General features: G+C 37.3%; 1 protein-coding gene across 5 annotated transcripts; it reads left to right on the forward strand.

Moving 5' to 3' along the window:
- Positions 1 to 876: 876 nt before the first annotated feature.
- LOC142179379 (putative late blight resistance protein homolog R1A-3) lies at positions 877 to 19,376 on the forward strand. 5 transcript variants are annotated; one of them, XM_075249129.1, is made up of 7 exons: positions 877 to 1,030; positions 1,150 to 1,254; positions 7,140 to 7,404; positions 13,131 to 13,430; positions 14,189 to 17,700; positions 17,779 to 18,125; positions 18,253 to 19,376. In XM_075249129.1, the coding sequence occupies exons 3-5, from the start codon at positions 7,174 to 7,176 to the stop codon at positions 17,675 to 17,677; spliced, it is 4,020 nt and encodes a 1,339-aa protein (XP_075105230.1). In that variant the 5' UTR covers positions 877 to 1,030; positions 1,150 to 1,254; positions 7,140 to 7,173; the 3' UTR covers positions 17,678 to 17,700; positions 17,779 to 18,125; positions 18,253 to 19,376. The 5 variants fall into 5 exon arrangements, with proteins under 5 accessions (XP_075105230.1, XP_075105229.1, XP_075105232.1 ...); XM_075249128.1 differs by having other exon boundaries at positions 7,186 to 7,404; XM_075249131.1 differs by lacking the exon at positions 13,131 to 13,430 and having other exon boundaries at positions 7,186 to 7,404.
- Positions 19,377 to 19,621: the final 245 nt, after the last annotated feature.

The following is a 19,621-nucleotide window of genomic DNA, read 5'->3' on the forward strand; positions in this document are numbered from 1 at the left end:
ACATTAGGAAAGTCCTGTCGAATTCCAAAAATTGGAGCACCAAAGACTGCACTATACATAAACAATAGGACAAAATAATAAAAATTACACCAGAAAATACAACACTAGTCACAAGAAAAAGACCAAAACAGCAGAAACTCTAAAAATTGCACTTCTAACTATGAATAGTTCCCACTAGATTTTACAACCAGAGTTTGTTACTCTCTCCGTCTCATTTTATGTGAGACTCTTTCTTTTTCAATTACTCCCAAAAAAGATGTCATTTTTTCTTATGTACAAACAATCTATCTCTAATATTTCTACTTTATCTTTAATGAATTAATTTATAAAAGCTACACAAATATTTATGGTTTATTTTAGACTGCAAATTTCCAAAGCCTTACCTTTTTTTTGAAATCGGTAACAAGTCAAACACCGATGTATGAAAGAGTAAAAATATCAATAGTGCTCACTTCTAATAAACTTAAAGAAACTAAGAGCCCGTTTGGCTTAGCTGATTTAGAGTAGCTGATAAGCATTAGGTGCTGAAAAGCATTTTTAAGTGCTGAAACTGATTTAAAAATAAGCAGTTACGTGTTTGGATAAAAGTGTTGAAATTAATAATAAGCAGCTGAAGAACTGGGTATACGAAGAGTTTTGTTTTAAAAATAAGTATTTTAGGGATAAAATAGTAAATTTTTGGTCGAACCTAAAGTGCTTATAAGCTGAAATTTGATAAGTTGGGGAGACCAACTTATGACTTTTGGCTTATTTTTGGCTTATAAGCACTTTCAATTTTGCCAAACGCATAAATAAACCAAAAAGTGTTTATAAGTCAGCGTGACCAGAGCTTAGTCAAACAACTCTAAGACTATTTTAATATTGGCGTCCAACCAATTTCTACCTAACATCAATGCCCTTATCCTATTTCGAATTTTCAACTTGTTATTATCTCTAAGTAGTTGGTTTGTTGAAAAGGGCAGAATTCATACATTTATACATACACAAAAATAGAGAGGAGTATTTTTCATCTTCAACATCAATTAAAAAGGTTAGTCAACCATGATCTTAGCCAATCATGTTTTCTGCTATGGCTTTTTCATGCTTCTTTTCTTCAGTTTCATTCTATTCTTTCTCCTGATTAGGTTTTATGTCTATTTTATACATCAGATCAGATCTTGAGAACTTGAAGGAAGAAAAGGGAAAATTAGGATCATGCATAGAGGAAAAGAAATTGAAGGAGAAAGAGAGAAAGGGGAAGAATTCAACTTTGAGGTATGCCATACAATATGTATAGTCATATTTATTACGACTATATAGCCTTTGAATTGATGATAATGGGGCTCTCAACAGTAATTTCAGTCAAAAGCTACAATTATATACAATTTGAATACAACCCTTTTGTTGTACGTAAAAAACTATATATGCATACAACTTGTATAAAATTATGTTAGTTGTATATATTGTATGTTGTTTATGCAACCGACATACAAAATATATACAATTTATTTATATCTTCTTCTTCGAGTTTCAACCTAAAATTCCAACCAAAATCAATTCGAATCTTCACCAACCTCCCTCAAAATTTAGGTATAAGATATTTTCAATTGTTTGCAACAACAACAAATATATACAAATAGCAATACTGTAAAATTTAATTTTCAAATTTAAAACTTCCCCACTTCTGGGATTACAATGGGTTGTTGTTGTTCAAATTTAAAACTTCAATGCTTTTTACTCCCTCCGTTCCAATTTATATGAACCCGTTTGACTGGGCACGGGGTTTAACAAAAAATAAAGACTTTTGGAATTTGTGGTCCTAAACAAGTTAAAAATGAGCTCGTATTTGTGTGGTTATAAAAGTTTCTCATTAAGGATAGAATTGTAAGTTTAAGCTAAATTATTTCTAAATTTAGAAAGGGGTCATTCTTTTTGGAACGGACCAAAAAGAAAATAGATTCACATAAACTGGAACAGAGGGAGTAATAGTTGTTGCCAAAATATGGACCGAGTTTCAATCAGAAAGGAAGAGAAAAGCCTTGCCTTCATCTATTGAGTAACAAGAATATATATACAAATAGTAAATCCTAGTCCTACAACAACAACAACAACAACCACAACCACCTAGTATAATCCCACTTAGTGGGGTCTGGGGAGGGTAGTGTGTACGCAGACCTTACCCCTACCCTGGGGTAGAGAGGCTGTTTCCAAATAGACCCCCGACATCCTTCCCTCCAAGAACTTCCCACCTTGCCCTTAGGGAGACTCGAACTCACAACCTCTTGGTTGGAAGTGGAGGTTGCTTACCATTAGAGCAACCCCTCTTGTCAATAATCCAATAATCCTTTTCACATCTCAAGAAAACTCTTCTCATCACATCCCGTAGTCACATCCTACTCATCATATGGACACCGGTGCTTCGCCTCTAGTTACACTGTGGACCATCGATGCTTCAACTTCATAAAATGTATACAATACATACACGCGTAATACCCTTCGTCAAGTTGGCATATGCGAATCCAACTTGCATAAGACAGAAACATATTGAGATTTTTCCAATGCCTTCGTAAAGAATATGTCAATTGCTCATGTGAATACACAAAGTTGGTACAAATATTTTCATTTATTATTTGCCATGAATAAAATAACAATCCACTTCAATATGTTTGGTTCTTTCTTGAAAGACTGAATTCTTGTATGTGTGCAATGCTGCTTGACTGTCACAAAGAAGACGAATAGGAGAATTTCAATTCACTCCTTGACTAGACAAAATTTCATTTAGCCATTTCAGCTCACAAATCGTCATCGCCATAGAATGATATTCGGCTTCTACCAATGATCGTAGACACGTTATGTTGCTTCTTAGACTTTCAAAATATCGGTGAGTCACCTAAAGTGACAAACCAACCTGTGAGTGAGCAATGAGTCAAAGGACAACATGTCCAATCAGAGTCGCACCATCCATAGAGATGCAAATCACATTTACTAAACAAAATGCCTTGTCCTGCATTCCCCTTCAAGTAGAGTACAACCCGCAATGCTCCTTGCCAATGCTTTTCTTTCGGTTGTTGCATGAATTGGGTTAAAATGTAAATGCAATAGGATAAATCTAGCCGTGGGAAGCAAAGATAGATGAGTCATCCTACCAAATGACGATAACGTTCTGAGTCATCAAAAACCCGTCCTTGTGCCGACGCTAGCCGATGATTCTGCTCTAAAGGCGTTCCCACATGCTTAGAAACCAATAATCCAACCTCTGAGGTAATTTCCAAGGCATATTTATGTTGTCTCAAAAGAATTCCATTGGAGTTTCCGAAAAACTCGAAAAATATTTCAATTTACCTAAATTCATGTGAAAATATTCACAAGATATATCTTTAAATTGCGGATAGCCACAGGTCTATTGCCAGAAATAATAAAATCATCGACATACACAAGGTCATTTATTCGCATTTCACTCCTTTACGGAGTAAAAAGGGGGTAATCAGAATAGGAGTGTTCTAATCCATAATCTCCTAAAGTCATTGATAACTTAACAAACAAACACATTGACGCTTGTTTCAACCCATTAAGAAATTTTTTAAGTTTGCATAGCTTCTCTAGACTCGCAACATGAAACCCAGGAGGTAGTTTCATGTATATATCCTCGTGAAGATCCCCGTGCAGGAAGGCATTATGCATGTGGAGCTCCCAGTTTTTCACTGCTGCAATTGCCAGGAATGCTCGGGCAATCACCATCGTTGCCACAGGAGCAAATGTTTCAGTATAGTCAATCTTTTCTACTTGATGATTCCAAAAAATAACTAGACGAGATTTGTGTCATTCAACCGTTCTATGTAAGTTGTATTTTATCCGGTAAACCTACCTACAACTAAGAGTTTTTTATTAGGAGGAAAATCTTCTATCACCCATGTCCCATTATTCACCAACGTTTGTATTTCTTGCTTCATTGCCTCTCTCCACTTTTCATATTTCATGGTTTCAGAGGAAGTCCCCAGTTCGTACGTCGTAGTAATCGCTGCAAGAAAATTTCTTTGTTGTGCCAACTAAGCGTCCACCGAACTGTATAGATAATCGGGTTCTCTATCAGTTCCCAATTTAAGCAACAGACTGTAAAACCAAACAGTAGAGGGAATCAGGCTCTAATTGTTCCCATAGTAAATCGGTAGTAAGTAACGAACACAGAGGAATTTTACGTGAAAAACTCCTAGCTCAACGGGATTAAAAACCACGACCTACCCTTGTAGGATTTCAACTTTACTACTGAGCAATCTTTAGATTACAACCTATTGTAACCTAGGAATTAACCTCTTAATCCCTCACTAACTTGTAACTACACTATTACAAGTCACTTTGTAATAACTCTATTACAAAGACTTAATCACTCACTAACTTGTAACAACACTATTACAAGTCACTTTGTAATAACTCTATTATAAAAACTTCACAACTCGACTAACTCTAGCCAAGACACAAACACTCGGGTTTATGATTTACAAAGGGTTTCCTACACAATGCTTCTAACTAAGATAAGTAGGAGTTACAAATGAATAATAAAAACTCAACAAACCTAAGGACTTAAGATATCTTCAATCTTTAGATCTGGTCCTTGAGGTTGCAGCAGCTTTGTTCTTGAGAGAGGTTGTGGCTAACACTTGAGAGAATATTTTCTTTTGATTTTTGCAAGTATTGGAGAGATGAAATCCCATGCCTTATGTTGATAATATATGTGTGTGATGTCATCAAGGATGATGTTATAAAGTGCCCTTTAGTTTGGCCTTAGCAAGCTACAGTTGTGCTGCTACCAGACGGTAGAGGCAACAACCTACCAGACGGTACAGTGCAACAGCTTTTACAACTGTAGAGTTAATTGTACAACGACAAGGGGAACTGATCCCTATCTGGCCCTCTGTTGTTTCCTTATCTGATTTCATTGAGAATTGAACCAAACATCTGACTCGTTATTCTGAATGCAAGGGAACTTAATTGTATCAGATTCCTTATCTTTTTCTCTCATAAAGTAAGTTGTTTTACCTTCCTTGATTGTATTTATACATGTGTGACATTACTTACAATGATGTAAGCAATGTAGGTAAAAAACCTTCCATATAAAGTTGACGGTTGCATTATTCCTATACAGTAGCGTGTGCAGGCAGCAACTTTCCAGCTGGAGAGTTGATTTCGTACAGTCTCTTCGGAAACTGGTAGGGACCTGTTCCCTCAGCTGTTCCTTCCACTCTGAAGAGTTGAGTTATATCCTATGATGGATCCCAACCTGGAACTTGGTGATCTTAAGGTCTTGTAAATGTGTAACAAGTTCCTTATCTGGTTCTGGATGGTAAGTTTGTTAGATCATCAAAACATAAAGTAAAGTACTTATGACCAAAGTACTTGTAACCTATCAGCTAAAAATTTATCTCAATTTACATAGTATGCTAAGGGATAGGGCGTACATTGTATGATGTCGTGAAATGGATAAAGGCCAAAATAGAGTCAATATTTGGATCATATTAGTAACATAATCATACAAACGGATTGACCGTACATTGTGCTCATAAGGGATTTTTCCGTCCAAAGTTAAGAACGATGTTCGATTAATCAAATGACATGCCGTCAAATACATTCCCCTAAAACTCTATAGGTAAATTACCTTGAAAATGCAAGGCCCGTGCTACATTCAATATGTGATGATGTTTTCTTTTCACTCTTCCATTCTGCTGAGGAATTCTTGTACATGAAGTTTGATAATAACCCCGCACTCCAGAAAATAATTTTTCATACAAGTAAACTCTAACCATTATTGCTCTAGAAATTTTAACTCGCTTATTGAATTGTATCTCTATCATAGCAAAAATTTCTTCACAATTTGGCTACTTGACGAAGTCATTCGTTAAGGTCCTCATAAAGCACAATGAATTAATTCACAAATGCTAGAAACTATAAAACTACTCAAAGGAAATTTTTCTCTCTTTTGTTTTGCCCGATGAGACACATCACAACTCTTATTCAAAACGTTAAAATTTTTCTGAAAATCTACAACAAAATAAATTTGGTCACTTGTAGAGAAGGATGTCCCAAATGCTTGTACCAAAGATCCAACGAGTCAACACCACCTATCTTCAGCGCACACACCCTTGACTTGTTCTAAAAATAGTAGAGTCCATCTCTTCGTTCACACGCTCCAATCAACATCGAGGTGATACCATGTATAACACATAAAAGTTTAATGCGTAGGAAAACAATCTGAGTGATCCATCAATTGCGACATAGATATCAAATTGCACGTTAAGCCAGACACATAAATAATATTCTTCAAAATCAAATTTCCTTCAAGTTTTGTTAAACCCTCGTTGGTGGATACAACATTGCTTCCAACAGGCGAAGTAACGGGACAACTATATTATGCAATAATTTTAAACAATCTGTCATATGATTAGATGCCATGTGTCAATGATCCTTTATCATTTTTCTTTTTGGTTCCAATATGTTAATTTTTGAGGTTATGCCTCTTTTCCTCTCCCTAAATTGATCCTCTAACCTTTGAATCTTAGTGTTCATTGGGCAATAAGGAAATATAGAGATGAAAACCAAGAGACACGGCGTGATTAAATGCTAGATTTAAAAAGATAAGAAGTTGTAACATATTCCAAGAAGAAGAGCGTTATTGTTTTATGATATTTGTAAGTTTTATTAATAGATAGATATACTTTTTATATATGAAAAATTAGTTTAAGTATTTATGATATTTCTCCTTTTTATTTATGGCTAATTTATAAAATGGTCACTATGGTAATTTTTTGTGACCGTGCAAATGCGGATAAATTAACTATTTCTCATATATGTTCTGATTATTTCCTCTTCTGCTTATTCACCTCTACCTCCTTTACTTCACCTCATACTTACACACAAGCACAGATCCCTTTCTTAAAGCTAATGAGTTATGTTACTCTTTTAACTCCTTATATATATTGAATGAATAACTTAAAAAAGAAAAAGAATGATCAGGATCAGATGATCATAAGAAATATTAAGAGAAAGGGAAAATAACAAAAAGTCAAAGCATATCGCCAATAACGGTACCTTGCCTTCTTTTCTTTTACATGATTGTATCTATATTTGTTCTTTTTTTTTTCCACTGCAAAATAATACTACCAATATAGGGATAAAATTTGATAATGGAGCCATTGATTTGTTATGTACGAGAAGGGAAATCAAGTGAGTTACGATCAAGCAGATTCAATATTGATGGAGCCACGGGGAGGCACTGGTGGATTACAATGGAATTACATGCTGAAAAGTCCCATTAAAGAAATATTGATTACTCATGGAGATTGTATAGACTCCATCATGTTCAGAACCGTTACTGAACAAGGTACTACCATCGACTCACCAAAGTTTGGTGGGGACGGAGGTCGAAGAGACAAGGTAAGTCCAAAAAAATTATGGTTGACATATTAATTTCTCATGATTGGCACGTTCTTCTCAAGTTAAATTTGTGTCATGCCATCGCAATGAGCTTAAATTATTCATTTATCTTACAACCTTCAATTACCTTATAAGGCTCTTGATATGAAAAATCACATGTTATGGATCAACTTAACTTGGCAGTGTAGCAACTTTTTGCGTCATTTTCAGTGTACACAACATAAACTGTATATTATAAATGTTGGGAATAAACCACCTACCAAAATAATATTCACGGTAATAAAAGCGGAATAATAATGTAGCACCGAGATACGGTAATTAACAAGAATAAAAGAGTAACAATGACACCAAGATTTTTACGTGGAAAACCCTTCTGAATAAGGGAAAAACCACGACCCCGAGAGGAGCAACTGATATCACTATAATAAGGAATTTACACTTTGTAGGCCCGAGTAAAAATACTACAAAGACCACTACAATACTCAAAAGAAATAACCCTCTTTTGATATTTCACCTCACTACAATATCGTTCCCACTCTCTATTTTCTTCACAGACTATTTTCTTATATCCTGTCTGTGAAACATCACTCTTTCTTTCTAGCTCTAAGATATATTTTCCTCTGAGATTGATGATAAAAAATGAGAGCCGAAGCTCTCATTTTATAGGCAAAAACGAGCCTCCCATACTTGACATTTCAATGTTCTGTAGCCTACTTTCTTTGACAGATAAAGAAAACGTGGGCTGCTGCTGCCTATATTGAAAACTGAAGCAAGGAAGAAAACTTCTTCCTTAAATTAAGGGGCTGGACCCCACAAATCTCCCCCTCCAGTCTCATTTACCTGAAGGGGATAACACCGCAGTTTCTAGTTTGAGCGTATGCGGACAAGTTCTTTGCATAGCTCAAACTTGTCTCTTGGTACCACTTTGGTTAGCATATTCACAGGATTTTTGCTTGTGTGAATCTTTTTGACCTGTAAAGATTCGTTCACCACCTGCTCACGAATCCAATGATATCTCACATCTATGTGCTTGGTCCTTGCATGGTACATAGAGTTCTTGCTAAGGTCTATTGTACTTTGACTGTCACAATAGACGACATACTCCTTCTGATGCAATCCAAGCTCTTGAAGGAACCGTTTGAGCCATATCATCTCCTTGCCAGTTTCTGTAGCGGCAATGTACTCTGCTTCAGTTGTTGAAAGTGCAACACACTTCTGCAACTTAGACTGCCATGATATAGCTCCCCCTGAAAATGTAAACAAATATCCAGTAGTGGATTTTCTATTATCAATGTCACCTGCCATATCAGCATCTGTATAGCCCTTCAAGATTGGATCAGATCCTCCAAAGCACAAACAATCTCCTGTGGTACCTCTCAGGTACCTGAGTATCCACTTGACTGCTTCCCAATGTTCCTTTCCAGGATTTTCAAGAAACCTGCTGACAACACCAACTGCGTGAGCAATATCAGGTCTAGTGCATACCATTGCATACATTAAGCTTCCGACTGCTGAAGAATAAGGAACTTTAGCCATGTTCCCTTTCTCCTCCACTGTTGTAGGACACATCTTCTTACTCAACTTTAGATGACCAGCAAGAGGTGTGCTGACTGGCTTAACATTCTTCATGTTGAAGCGTTCTAGTACACGTTCAATGTACTTCTCCTGAGATAGCCACAATTTTCTACTTGTTCTCTCTCGAACTATCTTCATCCCTAGAATTTGTTGTGCTGGGCCCAAGTCCTTCATATCAAATGACTTGGACAAATCTCCTTTCAACTTTGCTATCAACCCCTTGTCTTTTCCTACAATTAACATGTCATCCACATACAACAACAATATAATAAAGTTATTCTCAGAAAATCTTTTGAAGTATACACATGGATCAAAATAGGTCTCTTTAGGTATGTTTTACTATTCATGAATGAGTCAAACTTCATGTACCACTGTTTTGGTGTCTGCTTCAATCCATAAAGACTCTTATTCAATTTGCACACCATGTGTTTCTTTCCAGCTACTTCAAATCCTTCTGGCTGCTCCATATAAATCTCCTCTTCCAAATCTTCATAAAGAAATGCAGTTTTCACATCCAACTGCTCCACTTCAAGATCTAGGCTAGCTGCTAAGCTCAAAATTGTTCGAATAGAAGTCATTTTGACAACAGGTGAGAAAATTTCGTCAAAATCAATACCTTTCTTTTGTTCGAAGCCTTTAACCACCAATCGAGCTTTGTATCTGACCAGCTTGCCATTTCCATCTTTCTTGAGTTTAAAGAGCCATTTGCATTTGAGTGGTCTTTTACCCTTTGGAAGTTCAACCAGCTTGTATGTGCCATTTTTCTGTAGAGATTCCATCTCTTCTTGCATAGCTTTCATCCACTGGTTCTTTTCTGGATGGGACAACACCTCCTTAAGACTTTCTGGCTCTCCCTTATCACTGATGAGGACATACTCTGTGGAAGGGTACCTGTATGACTCTACCCTTGGCCTCTCTGATCTCCTCAGAGGTTGAGGTTGTTCTTCTCCCTGAGTGGGGTGCTCCACTTCCTCGACACCTTCATCAAGTTGCTCCCCCTGCTCAATAACCTCACCAGGTTGCTCCCCCTACTCGGCAACCTCGTCGGTCGTACTTTCTGCACTTGTGGGATTGTTAGAAGTAGAAGGAATAGTAACAAGGTTAGGAATTATACCATTCTTCGCCTTTTCTGACATATCAACAGCAGTTCCAACTTCACTTTCTCGGAAGACTACATCTCTGCTTCTGATGACCTTCTTCTTTACAGGATCCCACAGTCTGTACCCGAACTCTTCATCTCCATATCCGATAAATATGCAGGGAACAAATTTATCATCCAGCTTTGTTCTCAGCTCTTTTGGTACATGTGCAAAAGCTCTGCAACCGAACACCTTCAGATGCGAATAGGACACCTCCTTGTTGGTCCAAACTCTCTCTGGGATTTCAAACGCCAACGGAACTGATGGGCTCCTATTGATCAGGTAACAGGCTGTCTGAACTACTTCATCCTAGAATGACTTAGGCAGTTTAGCCATTCTGAGCATGCTTCTCACCTTCTCCACAATGGTGCGGTTCATCCTCTCGGCTACGCCATTGTGTTGTGGGGTTCCAGGAACTGTCTTTTCATGTCTGATCCCATGACTTGAACAGTACTCTTCAAATTCCCTTGAAGTGTACTCACCTCCATTGTCACTTCGGAGACGCTTTAGCTTTCGACCCATCTCCCTTTCTACTAGAGCATGAAACTTCTGGAAAACTTGAAACACCTGATCTTTGGTTTTCAAAATATAAACCCATAATTTTCGTGAAGCATCATCAATAAAAGTAACAAAATATTTGTTACCGCCCATTGATTCAATTTCCATTGGGCCGCAAACATCAGAATATACTAAATCAAGTATATTCAATTTTCTTTCAGACGATGTCTGAAATGAGACTCTATGCTGCTTACCAAATAAACAGTAGTCACAAGGTTTTACCGTTGTATCTTTGGCATAAGAAATGAGTGATTTCTTGGCAAGAATCTGCAATCCCTTTTCGCTCATATGACCCATTCTTTTGTGCCACAAATCTGCAGAAATCTCATCTTGTGCCGCGTTCAATTCACCTTGGCATATTTCTGCATTTGTCCTGTACAACGTGCCGCGAGCAACTCCCTTTGCAATCACCAATGATCCCTTAGTGAGTCTCCACTTTTGATTTGCAAAATAGTTCTCGTATCCATCTCGGTCTAAAGCAATTCCCGAGATCAAGTTCATCCGCAAATCAGGTACATGCCGCACATCCTTTAGAACCAATGTGCATCCGACATTTGTCTTGATACAAATGTCACCAATCCCCGCAATCTTTGAGTAACTTGTGTTACCCATTCTCACTGTGCCGAAATCACCTGCTACATATCTGCAAAAAAGATCTCTTACCGGTGTGGCATGGTAAGATGCCGCTGTGTCAACCACCCATTCCGACTCTGGACCTGATAGGTGCATACATTCCTCTTCCTCATTTATAAAGAGGACAACATTATCATTATTTTGCACCATGGCGGCTGTGTTGTCGTCATTTTTCTGGCCACTGGTTTCACCTTTGCCTTTCCTTGGATTTGGGCAATCTCTTTTGAAGTGACCTGGTTGATCACAGTTGTAGCAATTTCTGGCTCTTGATTTAGATCGGTTCTTTGACTTCCTATGAGCTCCGGATCTACCATAGTTGCTCGAACTCCTTTGATAACTCCTGCCTCTACCTTCTGTGATGAGAGCCTATCCTTGATTTTCAGGCTTCTTTCTCATCTTCTCATTGAGTAGAAGAGCCGATGTGACATCTTTCAACTCAATAGTAGTCTTACCGTGCAAGATGGTTGTTGCCAAATTATTGTACGAAGATGGCAACGAGTTCAATAGCAAGATGGCTTTATCTTCTTCCTCGATTTTCACTCCGAGGTTGGCAAGGTGTGTGATTAGTCCGTTAAAAACATTTAAATGTGACAAAATTCGTACCTTCACTCATATGTAGGGCGTATAACTGCTTCTTCAGGTACAATTTATTTGTCAGCGTTTTGGACATGTATAGGCTTTCCAACCTTGTCCAAATTCCACCTGCAGTGTCTTCATCAATGATGTTATTTACCACATCATCTGATATGTGCAACCTGATTGCACTAGCAGCTCTTTCATCCAAGTCAGCCCAATCTTTAGCTTTCATGGTATGAGGCTTTTTGGAATCAGCATCTAGAACCTTGTGTAATCCTTGTTGGATGAGCAGATCTCTCATCCTTCTTTGCCATGTTGAGAAACTGTTATCTCCATTGAATGTTGCTACCCGTACTTTACTCCGGACATTTTTATTTTTCACCAAGTATAGTACTACCGACAGTGAATAGTATTTCAGTGAACGAGCAGAACCTGAGCTCTGATACCAGTTGTTGGGAATAAACCCCCTACCAAAATAATATTCACGGTAATAAAAGCGGAATAATAATGTAGCACCGAGATACGGTAATTAACAAGAATAAAAGAGTAACAATGACACCAAGATTTTTACGTGGAAAACCCTTCTGAATAAGGGAAAAACCACGACCCCGAGAGGAGCAACTGATATCACTATAGTAAGGAATTTACACTTTGTAGGCCCGAGTAAAAATACTACAAAGACCACTACAATACTCAAAAGAAATAACCCTCTTTTGATATTTCACCTCACTACAATATCGTTCACACTCTCTATTTTCTTCACAGACTATTTTCTTATATCCTGTCTGTGAAACCTCACTCTTTCTTTCTAGCTCTCAGATATATTTTCCTCTGAGATTGATGATAAAAAATTAGAGCCGAAGCTCTCATTTTATAGGCAAAAACGAGCCTCCCATACTTGACATTTCAATGTTCTGCAGCCTACTTTCTTTGACAGATAAAGAAAACGTGGGCTATTGCTGCCTATATTGAAAACTGAAGCAAGGAAGAAAACTTCTTCCTTAAATTAAGGGCCTGGACCCCACAATAAAACCATCTTTCAAGTCAAAGATATGTATGCACCTGTTGCTACATATTTAACTTTGCCGCTTCCTTTGCATTGAGAGGATTCAACTAAGTGTCCAAATTTTCTTTAGGCCACAGATCTCGAATCCTAGTATGATATTCTTGCACCTTTCTGAATTCTTGTCAAAATTTCTGACCCTGCTACTTATTTAACCGACATGTGATTTGCAATAATCTCAGGTTGTTATTGAGGCAACTCTATTGGAATATTTAACAGGCATCAAGGGGACATTTGGACTTTGTGGTAGCCATTCGGTTATAAAATCTCTATGTTTTATAACTAATGCAAAGAATTATGGACCATTTGGGTCTGAGGCTGGTGGAACCCCATTTTCACTTGTGATAAGAGAAGGTGGAGCTATTGTGGGATTTCACGGGCGTTGTGGAGCGTACCTTGATGCTATTGGTGTTTATTTGCAGAAACTTACTCCTCCCATTTCAACAAAGGAACCTGCAGTTGAAGACATTGAAATCCGTGAAGTATGTTGTGATTATTCCCTCCTTTGCTTAATCGCCTCTACTTCTGTTTTATCACCTCATACTTCATCAATGGAACCTATGGTTGAAGAAATTGAAGTCCATGACATACATACTACTTTTTATCTTAATATCATGAATCGGATAAATTTTGTTTCTTGTTGTTTTATTTTATTTCTTTCCGATTAATTGTGACTTTATATACTAAACCAACAGATGCATACCATGTGTCTGCACATAAATTTCGTTCACTTAATATATATTCTTACATTATTAAATCGCCTAACCATTCTAAGTTAGTATGATTTGGCATAAATACCGAGTACGAGTAAGTTTTTGCTGTCAAAGACATGTGCATTCACTATTTTATGACAAACAATAGGAACTTATTGAGAGAGTTATAAACTTCTTGTTGTAAGAATAAAGCAAAAAACAACTAAACATTATAAAGCTTATAAATCCTGGTTAGTTATAATTTTCAAGAGGTTGTGTTTATATGTTTGACAGTTACCTCTATTCATCTTTTCCTCGGACAATTGGTTAGAAAAGATCTTCATTAAGTCGTCCATCCCCCTTTTAGTGCATAATCCAGTAATTTGAAGGGGAAGAAAACACCAGTTGAACATATGCATAGTAAACCATTTTCTTGACATGCTTATTTTGGATACATAACCAGTTGCTCAAACTCTAAGAACATAATATATAGAAAATTAACTGTCTTTCTTTGTGAGAATTTGATATAATGTTTGGTCTTATGGCAGGTGTCATTTTCTACCCTTCGCAAGGACACTCTCAATGTTCTGGATTTCATAGAGAGCTTAAACAATGAAAAAAATCAAAAAGCTGTTGATGTGGATCTAACTGAAAAGTTGAAATTGGAGCTGGACTTCCTCCTCCTAAATCTCCATCATCTTTCCAAGTATCGTGCTGAACAACTTTCTCCATTCATGACCGAATATGAGATTCTTCAGAATGTATATGGCAACATAATAGATTTCTACAGGTTGATAGTGAATGGTTGCGTTGGGCATGAGATTGTTGAATATGCCTTACCTCAGTTTCAACTAATGGGTGAGAGAGTAGGACTCTTCCTATGGCATAACAGAATTGGTGGACATTCTCGACTCTTCAAGCTAGCACATCTATTCGTGGAGATTATTCTAACTCAGTTGAAGGTTATGCAAATATGTTTTACAAATTTGAAAGCTTCAACGTCAGCAAAAGTTGGACGCTTCATTCAGCAGCTCTTAGAAACCTCTCCAGAAATTCTTAGAGGATATCTGATTCATCTACAAGACCACACGGTAAATGTTATTACTGCTAGCACTTCAAGGACTCGAGACATGCATGTCATGATAGAGTTCCTATTAATCATTCTTACCGATATGCCGAAGGAGTATATTCATCATGATAAATTGTTTGATCTCTTGGCACATGTTGGAGAACTTATCATGGAGGTATCAACTCTTGTTCACGACTTAGAAGAGAATTCAAGAAATGAAGAGAGTACCAATGGAAAAAACCATGAAACTTTGGACTTGATGGAAAATATTGAACTCATGAAAGGAGATCTCAAATGTATTTACTTAAAAGCCCCAGACTCATCTCAACTCTGCTTTCCCATGAGTGATGGATCCCTCTTCATGCATCTTCTACTTAAACACTTAAATGATTTGCTCAATTCCAATGCTTATTCAATTGTTTTGATAAAGGAAGAAATTGGACGGGTGAAAGAAGATCTAGAATTCATAAGATCTTTCTTCGTGGATATTGGACAAGAATTGTATAAAGATCTCTGGGCACATGTTTTAGATTTGGCATATGAGGCAAAAGATGTCATTGATTCAATTATTGCACGAGATAATGGTCTCTTACATCTTATTTTCTCACTTCCCTTTGCCATAGAAAAGATCAATCTTATCAAAAAAGAAGTCTCCAATTTACTTGAAAAAATTCCCAAGAACTGTAGCCTCATTGTTGTAAACTCTCCCAACAAGCTAGTTGAAAGCAAGTTATCATCAGCTGAGCAAATAATTGTAGGTTTTGAAGAGGAGACAGACTGGATAATTAGGAATCTCACTGGTGGACAAAAAATGCTAGATGTCATTTTGATCACTGGCATGCCGGGTTCGGGTAAAACTACTTTGGCGTACAAAGTGTATAATGATAAGTCAGTTTCTAATCACTTCGACATCCGTGCATGGTGTACAGTCGATAAAAAATATGACGAGAAGAAGTTGCTGGAGAACATTTTTAATCAGGTTACTACCTCAGCTTTGAAATTCAGTGATAATATTGATGTTGCTGATGAGTTACGGAAACAACTATTTGGGAAGAGGTACCTTATTGTCTTAGATGACTTGTGGGATAATACAACATGGGATGAGTTGACAAGACCTTTTCCTGAAGCTCATAAAGGAAGTAGAATTATTTTGACGACTCGAGAAAAGAAAGTGGCTTTGCATGCACAACGCCGCAGTAATCCTCTTGACCTTCGGTTGCTAAGACCAGAAGAAAGTTTGGAGTTAATACAAAAAAGGGTCTTTGGAAAAGAAAGTTTCCCTGATGAACTATTGGATGTTGGTAAAAAAATAGTCCAAAATTGTAAAGGGCTTCCTTTGGTGGTTGATCTGATCGCTGGAGTCATTGCTGGGAAGGAAAAGAAAAAGCCTGTTTGGCTTGAAGTTCTAAATAGTTTGAATTCCTTTATTTTCCAGAATGAAGTGGAAGTGATGAAGGTTATAGAATTAAGTTATGACCATTTACCAGATCACTTAAAGCCGTGCTTGATTTACCTTGCAAGTTATCCGAAGGACGCGGAAATTCAAGTCGATCATTTGAAAATTTTGTGGCCTGCCGAGGGATATTTGAGACAAATAGAGATGAAGAGTGTGGAAGAAGTGGTGGAGGTTTATTTGGATAATTTAATCTCCAGTAGCTTGGTTATTTCTTTCAATGAAATAGGTAAGTACCAAACTTGCCGAATTCATGATCTTGTGCATGACTTTTGTTCCATAAAAGCAAGAGAGGAAAAGTTGTTTGACTTCATAAGTTCAAATGATCCATCATCATCTTCTTCAAATTTGATGCCACGTCACATGACAATTATATATAATAAGGAGCACTTAGGACATAACAATTTTGTGTTGTTCGATTCAAAAAAGAAAAGGTATTCTGGTAAACACCTCTATTCTTTGGAGATTTATGGACATGAGATGGACAACCGTCTTTATGATATATGTCACCTAAGACACTTGAGGCTTCTTAGAGTGTTGATACTGTACGTCTCTTTTATCAAGGTGAATGATTCTTTGCTGAATGGAATATGTACATTGGTTCATTTGAGGTACCTAAACATTCGGACAGAAGTTAAATCTCTCCCTTCGTCTTTTTCAAATCTCTGGAATCTAGAAACTCTGTGGGTGAATAACGATGGACCGCCGTTGGTACTACTACCGACAATTTGGAATCTTGTAAAGTTGAGAGTGTTGGTGATACATAATTGTTCTTTCTTTGATTTGGATACAGATGAGCCAATATTGATAGCAGAGAACTCAAAGTTAGAGAACGTGAGATTAGTACTGGGACTCAAGCTTTCCTATTCGAAAGACAGAGAGGACATCTTCAAAAGATTTCCCAATCTTCAAGAGCTTCGTTTTAATCTCAAGGAATCATGGGATTGTTTAACAGAAAGATATTGGTTTCCGAAATTGGACTTCCTAAATGAACTAGAAAAGGTCATAGTAACTTCTGAAAGTTCAAATATAAATGATGGTGCACCCTCTGTAGCGACAAATCGGCTGTGGGATTTTCACTTCCCTTCGAGTTTGAAAATATTGTGTTTGCGTAAGTTTCCTTTGACATCCGATTCACTATCAACAATAGCAAGACTGCCCAACCTTGAAGTGTTGTATCTTGAAGACGCAATCATCGAGGGGGGAGTATGGAATATGGGGGAGGATGACACCTTCCAGAATCTCAAATGTTTGACATTGCAGCTAGTGACTCTTGCTAAGTGGGAGGTTAGAGAGGAATCCTTTCCTGTGCTTGAGAAATTACAATTGTGGGAATGTCATAAGCTTGAAGAGATTCCTCCTAGTTTCGGGGATATTTATTCATTAAAAATTATGGAACTGTGGAGGAGCCCTCAACTTGAAGAATCTGCTCTAATGATTAAGCAATATATTGAAGATATGACGGGAGAAGACAAGCTTCAGGTCTGTTATTTACAGGTCCCTAGTGAGTCTTGAGTGCTCTTGCCAAGGGAAAATATGTGAGTACAGATGAATTTATTACCTCCTTTATTTCATTTTATATGGCAGAGTTTGACTAGTGTAATTTTCTTTTGCAGAACACATGTAAGGAATACATCCAGCTTTAGAGGCTAATGCAGTCTCCCTGCTATTTCCCAACTTTTTTTATACACTGTTGCGTGGTGAATAAGTGATGGATTTGTATTGATATGAATTATTCCTATTCAACTTTCCTCTAATTTCCCCACTTTTTCTTCATTTTCTAGTTATGTATTCGAAAGTTTGGTTCTTTTCAAATTGTTGTTCTTGAATACTCTTTTTTCTTCTTCGGCATGTCTTGAATTTTTTGCATACATGGGATTGCTAACTCTCCGCAATGATGTGATATTGATTACAAGGGCATGAGAATAATGCTTTAGGAAGTGGATTTGGAGGATAGCAAGAAGTAAGTGAAACAAAAGGGGGCAACCTCTGTACTAGATGAAAGTTATCTTATATCTCAGCTTTTTCAAGTTCTTATATTTATCTTTCACAATCAGCCCAGCATATATAGAGTTTTAATTGCGATGCAGGCTGGTGGAATTCCCACGCACCAAGAATCAGCCCATCGACGCATTTGGAGTTTAGGTTGCTGTATCCTTGATCAAGATGTGAATTCACTTTAAATAATAGTGAAGAAAGAGTAGATGGTGGTGCAACTTCAACTGTAATGCAGAAAATGTAATTGATGCACATGGGATGAAAGAAAAAGAAGTGCAGATGGATGAATTTGCAGTTAGATGCAGCTGTAGTTGCATTTAGCTCTACATGTGTAGATAATTTTGCTGCTATTCTTGCTCCGTCTTCTGTGAAACAACAAAACAAACAAGAGGCTCACACTTTCATCCCTCCCAAATCGACAATGCCTTGGTTGTTGTTCAACAGCCTGACTCAACTTCCGCGCTAGTTTTGGTGATGCTAAGCTTCGATAGCACTCTGTCACAGACTCACCAGCTTTGGCTGCAAAAGCTAACTCATGATGTGAAAAGTTGCAAACTGCTTATATACTGCCCAGGAATCTCGCTCCAATGTAAGCTACTTGGGCATTCAACTTGGGTTGGTGCCATGTTTTTTCTGGTTGGAAGTCACACAGTGCAGCAGTCTTGCAGTCACATGCTTTTGACCTACCGAGTGCTTACATCATTCAAGTGATGTCATTGTATTAACAAGTGCATTATAACAAAACATCAATTGAACTCTTGAGAATTCGCTTCAAACATTCGGGCCTTCTAAAAACAGTGAACTCAATTCTCAAGAGCTTGAAGAACAAAGTTAAACGCTACTACGGACCAGTTCCTAAATCTAGTATATTGTTGTCCTTAGTTAAGTTGTAACTTTGTGATTGTTCTTATTGTAATTCCTAAAATTTCTTAGCTAGAAGCGTTGCTTAGGAGCTTCCGTGTAAAACCATAAACTTTCTGAGTTTGTGTTGTGACTAGAGTTAGTCATAAGTTAAAGTCTTTGTAACTAGTGAGTGACAAAGTGACTTATGATAAGAGTATCATAAGTTAGTTGAGTTGAAGTCTTTGTAATAGAGTTATTACAAAGTGGCTTGTAATAGAGTGTTTACAAGTTAGTGAAGTTGAAAGACTACAAGTGTAGGTCGTGGTTTTTGTTCCCTTGTGTGGGATTTTTGTCTCATTTACTTACTGTTTCATTAAGATTCTCAGTGAAAACTCATAGAGGACGAGGTACTCTATAGTTTGGTGGATCATATAAACTAACGTATTCCTTTTCTTTTTCCTAGCGCTCTCTTTTCTTCTTTCTCTTATGTATTCTATAGTCCATATCCCATTTGGTCGACAACCAATGACATAAAATAATGAAAGATCCATTTTGGATATGAGAGGAACCCTCAACTCGCTGTCAAGACCCAAGATTCAACTAGTCGTGATGACACCT

The sequence above is a fragment of the Nicotiana tabacum genome, chromosome 3 (assembly GCF_000715075.1).
Source record: "Nicotiana tabacum cultivar K326 chromosome 3, ASM71507v2, whole genome shotgun sequence".
NCBI classification, from domain to species: Eukaryota; Viridiplantae; Streptophyta; class Magnoliopsida; order Solanales; family Solanaceae; genus Nicotiana; species Nicotiana tabacum.

What these genes read in the sequence shown, in the direction of transcription:
- LOC142179379 (XM_075249128.1), top strand. Translation starts at nt 1,195, where the DNA reads ATGCATAGAGGAAAAGAAATTGAAGGAGAAAGAGAGAAAGGGGAAGAA. An exon ending in GGGAAGAATTCAACTTTGAG is followed by an intron (nt 1,255 to 7,185) that starts GTATGCCATACA and finishes ATGTACGAGAAG; the next exon opens with GGAAATCAAGTGAGTTACGA. An exon ending in AAGACATTGAAATCCGTGAA is followed by an intron (nt 13,431 to 14,188) that starts GTATGTTGTGAT and finishes GTCTTATGGCAG; the next exon opens with GTGTCATTTTCTACCCTTCG.